General features: G+C 28.2%; 1 protein-coding gene across 1 annotated transcript; it reads right to left on the bottom strand.

The window, feature by feature from the left end:
• Positions 1-213: 213 nt before the first annotated feature.
• On the bottom strand, positions 214-1,334 carry LOC119664013 (transmembrane protein 179-like). Its single transcript, XM_038073595.1, has 4 exons — positions 1,066-1,334; positions 859-1,002; positions 539-782; positions 214-479 (listed from the first exon to the last, which is right to left on the bottom strand). The coding sequence occupies exons 1-4, from the start codon at positions 1,173-1,175 to the stop codon at positions 276-278; spliced, it is 702 nt and encodes a 233-aa protein (XP_037929523.1). The 5' UTR covers positions 1,176-1,334; the 3' UTR covers positions 214-275.
• Between the last annotated feature and the right edge of the window lie 8,286 nt (positions 1,335-9,620).

The following is a 9,620-nucleotide window of genomic DNA, read 5'->3' as shown; positions in this document are numbered from 1 at the left end:
TTCAGGACGGTCGTACGACCGTCGAAGACATTTCGCAACGCACTACTGAGGTGAACTGGTTTCAACAGATGCCGTAAACGAACTGTCTGACAGATCGCGCTCATTTTTGGCATAGTAATTAAGGACAGTGCTGCCAAACTACATAAACTTAAAATATCGAAAAATATACAGCGCGCGGATTTTAAATGAGAATTTCCGAAAACTTTTCAGTCTTAATGTATAATAGATATAAATTACTTACATTAATCAAATACAAAAAATTTTTAAACAATAATTTATTCATTTGATCTGCTCTCTGCATTCGAAGAGCTTGGTGGTGTTGACCGTCCATCGAGCTGTGCTAGATGCTCATTTACTAAACGTTGGCGCTCTAAGTACATTGAGACTTTTATATTTCTGACCTGATGGTTGTTTATCAATTTTAACAGTGCAATCACCCCAACGCCCACCGATATAGCGAATGAACCCCAGGCACCAAACTTGATAACAGAAATATATTATTGCTAAAAATTGTATATTCATGAATATATTCACAAACCTGTGCTGTTCCCATTTCAATATAAAATTCGGAAGTGTCTAAATTTTGTGTATCACCGTGTATAATATTTTGTCCCGCTGAAGTTTCGCAGGATGGAAAACGCTCTGTCATACCATCACACCAAACGATGAAACCTAAAGTTATCATTATTGCTGACATTATCGACATGGTCATCATTAAAATACCCAGTACTGTATCTAAGAACAGTGAGAGGAAGGATGCTTCTTCTTTGATACGCACAAAACTGTTTTATGAACAATATTACATAAAATATATATATATATATACATATATATATTGAGTTTAAAATGATCGTTTACCGATATATTTGTACGCTAGAAATTAGAAACGTAACGATTCCAGACATTAAAGGAAAATTGCAGAATCCGTTTGAGGACCACTTTACATCAAACATACCATCTTCTTCTCGCCATTTTCCAGTCGTAAATAACAAACAATGCCCACTGTATTAAATATTATTAGTGAACACTATGACTAATGTTAATTTTCAATGTAGTATTATTTACCTAAATTGACGCAGATTTATGCCCAACGGAGTTATTACACAAAGTGATAATATTACTAATATTATGTGCCCACTTATTTGGCTCAACGATAAAACGTTTGCTAAAGCCATTTATATATGAATAAAATAAACTTGTTATTGCACAGTTTAAATTAATTAAATTGCAGCACAATTTTATGTTTCGCTATTGTTTAGAAAATTTTCACTGTCACAAAAGCAAAACAGTGTACCACAGTTTTTAGATGTGACACTTAAAATGTTTTTGTACTGATTGGTATAAATTACAATAGTGTATTTAGACTGAACTACCCTCGAGAGTGTGAACGCACTTAATCAATTATTTATTTTTGGTGAAATTAATAAACAGCATTCAAAACAGCTGCTTTTGAGTTGGTTTAAATTAAATAAGAGCAAGAAAATGCCAGGAAAAGATGTAATAAGTATATTAAGGGTTTATATAATCAGTAATGCTGTCAAAAATATTTAGTTTAATGAAGAATTTATAAAAATATTTTACCAAATAAATAAAATGTTATCGCGTCTGATGCGTTTACTATGTTAAGCGAATTTTCAAAACAAATACAAAATATATGTAAAAATTTAGTTGTCAAGTTACGAATTCACGAATTCGATTAATTATCATTATTAACACAAATACCTATATATTAAAAAATCGCTTTTATAAATAAGATGATATATACTGCATAATTGTATAAGAGTAGAACATCGAACAAATAAATACTAGTAGATTGATTTTTCTGTTTACTGCTGTTTTATTTGGTTAGTCAACAATCAGGTTTTGTAGCTTTTTTTTTTCACTTCCCAACAAAGGTGACATAAAAAATGAACAGTCTCTTTGTTCGCCAGGCTTGTAAATTTCATTGTGTTTTGATTTAGGCAGGGCTGGATATTACAAAAAATGTGCAGTTCATATACTTGCTTTTTCTGATCTTCCCGTTTTTATTTTTCTGATTGAAGTAGATATCCAAACTTAATGCATGAGTACTAACTAGTTATTGACCTATCAGTATTGTCAGGACTTCTCTAAGTTCGATCCTAATTCTGTCCAATAGGGGTTTCGTTCTCTATAAATATATAATTGGACTAGAGACTTCTCAGCAGACTCTGTATTATGTTCATCATCTTTTTTCAGGGGTATAAGTGATATGTGTACTAGTTACATTTAATGCAAATATGTAGTCTATTGTTGTCTGACAAGAGAGTAAGATAAAAAGGATATTCTCATCTTTGATTTTAAACTAAGAAATATAAATTTAGGACCTTTAGCAGTGTTACTGGCCATTAGATGCACAAGATAACAGAATGTATGCTGTGCAAGTGTCGTAACTCTGGTACGCTGCGGCTAGTGCGATCATATCCTCTATACGAGCTATGGATTTTGGCTAATTCTAATCGGTCGAACAGAAGCAAACGCGTCTTGAATTAGATATCAAATTCAAGGTGTCGAGAGATGAATGGCCATGGATAATTGCTGTCTAATAAGCGAACTCTTGATACCTTAGACTTTCACTTTTAATTAGACTTCTTATGATCAATAAAATATCGTGAGATAGAGCGGTTGTTTTTTCATTTCCGAATTGTATCAATAATGAAGTAAGACTTGACATGAATCTGCATCCAAATGAGTCATTTGGCATCGGGCTTTTAGAATCTCTTGATTGTGGTAGGGTGCTATGCATAAAGTATTCTTTTTCTTCGCTTGTAACTAATAATCTCATTAAAATTACTGAAAAATTGCGGAAAATTATCAAGATGTGTTTTCGAATTCTGAGAGTTTTAAATTCGCTGCCTCTGACTCTGGAGATGTGGTCTCACAGGAGACCGGTTTAACCGTCGTCGGCTTCAAACTGGAGAATATTATTTTGGTAAACAAAAAATTTGATTATCTCAAACGATGTGATACTACGGTCAACAGTAGAGCAGAAGTTCTCAAAATCTACACGTAGACCGTCAGGAAAGTGGAATAGATCGAAAGAGCAATCCAAACTATCGTTCAAACTGATTGTGGAAGGATGTGCGATTAGGCTTCACGTTACCCGTTCTCTGCATCCCAAATAACGCCTTTTCAAGAAGCAACTATTAACGATCCGATTAAGGTACAAAGCGCTGATATTAGCCGGAGTACCTGGTTACTTTTGACAGGGACAAGATGAAATGGGTAAGTGACTCCTTTAAATACTGTAAACCTGTAAATACCGTAATTTTTCCCGCATTACTACAAAAGCACGGATAGTTTTCTTGGTCTGTTGTACGAACTCTTAAGGACTTGTTTTACTATGGATTATATATTGCACTGCTGAAAAGACGCGAATGTGATTTTTATTCCCAAACTAGGAAATTAACACTTGGATTTACCAAAATCCGATAAGTCATGTGATCTAACATATAGTATTTCTTAAAGCAGATTGCAGAAATACTAGTTGAACTGCATAAGTTAGAGCCCTTAGTCCCTTTCTATTGCACTCAGTTTACCTACTCCAAAGGCAAACCAACTTAAGTTGCCATGCCTTTAGAGATTCTAGAACCGAAATTGTTCTTATAACAATTGTTCCTTTGTCTTTTATTTATCCCCCATTTTGAGTAGTTTCTTTTATAAGTTTATATAAATTTTTCCCAAATAAAAACAAAATTTTTCTCTTTTGTTAATAGTTACATTTATTTTGTTGTTATTTTCAGTTTTTGTTGATCGTATCTGGTTTTCACACGTTTATGCTATTATTTTTAGCTTATTGGTTGATTTTTTTTATTTTCTGATGGTTTTGAAAATTACATATCTGTTATAATCTGTTTTTCATCAAATGGAATTTTACATTAATACATAATAGTTTGCACTGAATATTTTTCAAAATTTTTAATTTTTTACTATTGTAATTACTATTTGGTTGGGATGAGGTCAAAAAATGTTGTTGTTAGTATCGTATTATTCCTTTGAAAGTGATTTTCTACTTGTTAAGTATTTCCAATTAGCTGCTTTTTGTATTGTATTTAATTTTTAATTGAAATATAGAAAAGCATTTTGTGACAAAATTATAGTTTTGCCCGTCAATATTTCATTTTGTAGAAGTTTTAATCAAATTTTCAATCATCTTCTGTTTTTGTGTCAGTTACGTTAGTTACGTTACGTTACGTTACGTCGATTACGTATGAAATTTCATCCTTGATTGGTTGCTTGGTTGATTGGTTTGTGTTAAATAAAATTTTGAAATGTGTATTATTTGAATTCTGCTTATGTTTTGTGTAACAATTTTATTTATATTTAATATTTAAATTCAAATTGAGAAAAATAGTATTTTAGTTCTTTGGTTTTGCCAGCTTCTTCTTATTTAATGTATTGTTTATGTATGTATAGTTTGATGTTATCTTATCTTGTTATATGCTCTCATTTTAATTTTAATTATTTTATTTATTTGGATTTTATTGTATTTTTTATATACTTAATATTAAACACTACATAAATTTACTATATTTAGTATTTTATTTAGTTCTTCCATTTTTATTATAATTTTTGTTCATGGTTGGTAGTTTAATGTTTTGGATTTCTTTAAATAATTAATATATTTTTAAGAAGTTAAATTTTTTGGTATGCTTACATGCTAGAATTTCTTATTTCTTTTTTATAATTAAATTTTAAATGAGAAGTTAATAATTTTTTATTTTAATTAATTAAATTGAAATCACCTACCAACTGCAGATTTTATGTGAATAAAGTCAATCGATTTGTTTGAAAGAAAAACACATTGTGACAGAATGCTGTGCAATATTTAATATAATATACAATAATATATAAATATTTATATATGTATTGTATATTGTTTTGATTAAGTTACTTTATAACTATATTTATTATATTAAGTATTAATTATAAATTATTATATTTTAAAAATTAACATTTAAAAATTGCAAAACAGCAAATTGTCTATATAGATTATGTTTCAGTTTCATGAAAATGCACGGAAATTTTAATTCACTGATTAACCGTATTCACTGAGCCCCTAATCGCAGCAGGTAAAGGTGATTTCTTTACTTTTTCCAATTAATATTATAGTAAATTATACACATGATTCATTTTATGTATATTTTTGTATTATTTAGTTTTCTTTATAAGTCCTTATATGTTTTCCGTGCTCACATATAAAGTTAAGTACACCTCTTTTATATGTACATAAATAATGTGTTTCATTTTTCTTTAAATTTCTTTTTCTTTTACTTTTTAATAGTTAAAATAAACATATGTGTAAATATAAAAATCAAAAATTCATAATAAAAATTACAAGCGTTTTAGTTAAAATTGTAAGTTGTTTTTTCAATTTTGTATTTAATATAAATTTTAGTTTTTCAACAAATGCTTATTTATTTCATTTCATTTACATACATAGCTCTCTAGTATAAAATGTAAATGTATTCATTCAGTTAAAACTATTTTAAAGTTTTCTTTTTTCATTTTTAATTTTTAATTTGTTTGCATTTGTGCACAAAAAATGCTAAACACAGCAATGGAGAAGATTAATACCAATTGCACGATCAAACAATCAAACAATAGGTAACGAGTTATGTTCCATATGCCAGTCATTGACATTGAACTGTCAAAGCTGTTTTACGTTTTTTACCAAACATTTGGAATTTTTACTTTTTTAATATAAGATATATAGTATAGTATATATATATGTATATATTTTTTTTTTAGCGTCCCGAATAATATTAGTTACGACAAAACTATGCAATATTTTACTTTCAAAAAGTTTAGGTAAAAATTTTCTCACATTTGCTGTGTCTATGTTACTAATAGTTAAGGCTGGGTAGTTAGTAATGTTTATTCCCAGTTATTATTTCCAATTAATTTTGGTAATTACTGCATTTTTTATTTTCTTTGCTTTTGCCTCGTTTAGCTTAAATTGAAGCTTACAATGTGATTCGAATTTTAATAGAATTATTATTTGTAGTAATCACAATAAAGATTTAAAAAACATTGAACCACTTTTCTTAGTTTCTTAGTCAGTGATTTAAAGCTATGAAAATAGCTTGAAAATTTTTGTATAGTTTTGCAGTTTATTACATACATATTTATTTATCCATTTTTGAATGATTAAATATATTAGATTCAGTGTAAAATGATTACATTTGCTTGCTATTTGGTTTTAATGAAAATAATGCAAGCCTGTGCCATTCTAATATCACTAACCACAAATGAACAAATGGCGTTAACCAGTTAAGTTTTTTATAACTTTTTATACTTTTTGCTTAACTGATTAGTAGATTTAGCTTCAATTGCTTTTAATTGTATTAAATTGTAAGATTTTTACTCATTCATATGTCTTGTGTGTGTATTTCCAAATTACTTTTAACATTTAGTTAATTCGTCTGTTAAATGCTCATATAATAAAGTCATTAAACTAGATTAGTTATTCTAACTGATAATAATTACCTCAATATTGATCAATAATGATATTTTTAATTAGAATTTTTTTCTTTAACAGATGAAGTAATTTTGCAATTTTAGCTGTATAATTGTATCAAATTGTTTATTTAATGTTCTTATTTCTTTTTAACATTTATTCATAATTATATATGCGCTTAACTTTTGCAATATTAACAATTTCTTAAGCTATTTATTTTTATAAATATTAATTTTTATTTAGGAATTCGGTGTACAAATACATATTTTGTTTTTGGATCGAAAAAGTTAGAATAGAAATAAAAAAGAGCAATTTGAATTTAACGTGTTATTGCGAAAACAGTGTTGAGACATGAAAAAATGCGTTATTCCGTTATTAGAAGTTATTAGAAGTTGTGGTTTTTAAACCATGTATTAATGGAATCCTAAGACACTACATTTAAATATTGTATAAATACATTTAATTTAATTCTCTTATTGCATTAATAAAATGTTTTGATTTTCGAATTTTGATTGTTGTCTTTAACATCTTTGTTTTAGATTATTATAAAGCTAAGGAAAATAACTGTGCAGGTATGGTGGACTTATAAATAATAGATGTATATGGTAAATGAGATGTATGTTCGCAAGAATAAATCATAGTTAACACGTTAAATCAAACGCTCACTGTACCATATTCAGAAATCCGTATTGTCTGCTTCAGATTCGCACTCTGCTGTACTGGCTGGTGGTAAAGTTAACGACAGCGGTGTACCTGTGCCACCAACAACGATCATTGTTGGTTCGGTGTTCCGCCGTTTCATTTTTCCTTTGTTCTTTTTCAACATGGTGGCCTATATTTTATTGTTGTTACAATATTGATTTATATTGATTTGAATTTTTAAAGAATGTACGTTAATTAAATTGATCAGATTATTTTAAAATGATTTCCGTCCGGTACAATTAAGAGAAATAGAATATTTTGTTATTTTTATAATTTGTTTCATGATGTTTCGTTTAAAAATTGTTTGTGTTGTGAATGTTAAAATATCCAAAGAAAAGTCAAAAAAGAGAGAGAAATATATACAACAAGAGTTAAAATGTGTTTTAAATTTTTTTTCTATAAGTTATAAATCAAAACTTAAAGCAATAACAAAGTACATATCACACTGAGCACCAGAACTAATGGTACAGAAAGCAAGTAATGAAAATTTATAAAAACGTCTTTCAACATCTTTTCCATTACTTGTTGCATTACTTATTGCAATAGATCAGTGCAAAAATACATGTTGCGTTGCTTTAAATTTCTACAACTGTGCGAAATATTTTTTTAAAAGAAAATTTTAAAAATACTTTGAAATTCAAGCTCAGTATTAAGTTATCTATAATTGAAAATAAATAATTAATGCTGTGATATTATAATAAAATCTAACTTTTGTAATTAAATGCAAATAAGCGCAAATATATGAAGTGTTTAAAAATTAACGTAATAGATTCAAAGCCCAACTATCAAGCAAATTATATAGTATTTTATAAATGTTTAAGATTTTAATTTTATTGAAATAATTTAAACTAAAATTAAGTAATACGATTTATTAAAAATATGCAATACATCGCAATTTGTCTAATACCTAATATGCGAATAATTTATTTTATATATGATAACTTTAGGTACAAATTTTTAAATATGACAGCATAACGTCGTAAAGAGCAAAAATAATGAGTAAACTACTGGTAATTTAGTTTAGACCAGTTATTTAAATCACAATTCATAAGCGAGAATTATATAAAATAATAAAAAATGTATACGCAAACTCATTAAAAATAATTTCCTTTTATAATATAGTATATCTTGAAGAAATGCTAAAAAGTTAATACGTGTTTTTTAGACACAAATTCCTACAAGTGCTTTTTGAGCATTAATTACTCATTATGTTCAGTGCTTGGAACGGACACTTCTATACAAATCCGAAAGGATTCAACTACTTTTCATGATCTTAAACTAAGTTGCACGGACTTTTTGTTATATGATAAAAACAATGATATTATAGAAATAATCATTTAAAATTAAAGACAAATCTTCCAGGCTGTGGAGAACAACTGGTGGCCTTAACAAGACTGTACAAACAGCCAATAAAGTCACTTCTCAGCTAGTCAAAAAATGTTTGGAATTATATTCTAATTTCTATTTCTACATCACTTAACATTGTTTGCGACAAATCAAATGAAATGAAATGACAAAAAAAAAAAGAAAACAAACTTATCGCAGTAAACAGATAATAATAGAAATGAATGAAATAAAAAAGCAAACTTATTAAGATATTCTTTCAGAACGTGTTAAATGAAAATTTAAAGAAAACATTTAGTGTCATGTACCAAAGTAGTCTGGTGTTCGTGGTCTGGTGTGCAAGAGTGTGGGAGATGTTATCTTGTTGCAGGACATTACATTGGTGTGTAGATATGGCAATATGTAGACTTTTATTATTTATTCCTCTTAGGTTTAAAATAAGTTAAATATATTTTAAACATTTGGTAGGAAAATTCGTAAGTGTTAAGCGTTGCTTTAATTATTCTCATAATAATTACATTCCTTATGTTCAATTCAGTTAATTAGAATTAGAATTTAAGTGCTATTTTTTTTTTAAATATTTAACTATTAGATCAGGTATATATATGATTTTCTTACAGCAAATAGCAAATAGTAAATAGTTTTCAATGAAAACAAACTTTGTGTATTTATTTTTATATTGTAAATGAATTGTATTAAATGTATTTTCCTGTGTTACTCGTATTTTTAGTTAGTATCATGTTCTGGTAATATATATTCATATTTAGTTTAAATTTTTTTCTTATTATTTTCATAAATTTTTTGAATTATTGTTTAATTAAAGTGTAGTTGGTAAATAATTATAGAAAACATGAAAATAAAAAGCATAAACCGGACGGACGTGTATTTCTCTACGTGTTGTTGCCCTGCACCGGTTCCTTATCGCGGTCGCCATTTTCTGGTAATTGTAACTGTGATAATGTGGCTTGAGGTGCCGCGACTGTAGCTGCTAGAGTAGGTCCACACTGAATGGCGGCTGCAGATGCTGTCGCCGAAGCAGATAAGCTCATGACTGCCGGCGAGATATGTGGTTCGGTGAGACGTCGTTTACTTTTGG

This window comes from Teleopsis dalmanni, unplaced genomic scaffold (assembly GCF_002237135.1).
Source record: "Teleopsis dalmanni isolate 2A unplaced genomic scaffold, ASM223713v2 unscaffolded_contig_1291, whole genome shotgun sequence".
Classification (NCBI taxonomy): Eukaryota; Metazoa; Arthropoda; class Insecta; order Diptera; family Diopsidae; genus Teleopsis; species Teleopsis dalmanni.
This window is presented reverse-complemented; position numbering and strand designations above follow the sequence as displayed.

Coding starts and splice junctions, on each gene's coding strand:
- LOC119664013 (XM_038073595.1), bottom strand. CDS start 1,175: ATGGCTTTAGCAAACGTTTTATCGTTGAGCCAAATAAGTGGGCACATA. Junction 783..858: donor TCTAGCGTACAAATATATCG/GTAAACGATCAT, acceptor TTCATAAAACAG/TTTTGTGCGTATCAAAGAAG. Junction 480..538: donor TTGAAATGGGAACAGCACAG/GTTTGTGAATAT, acceptor TCTGTTATCAAG/TTTGGTGCCTGGGGTTCATT.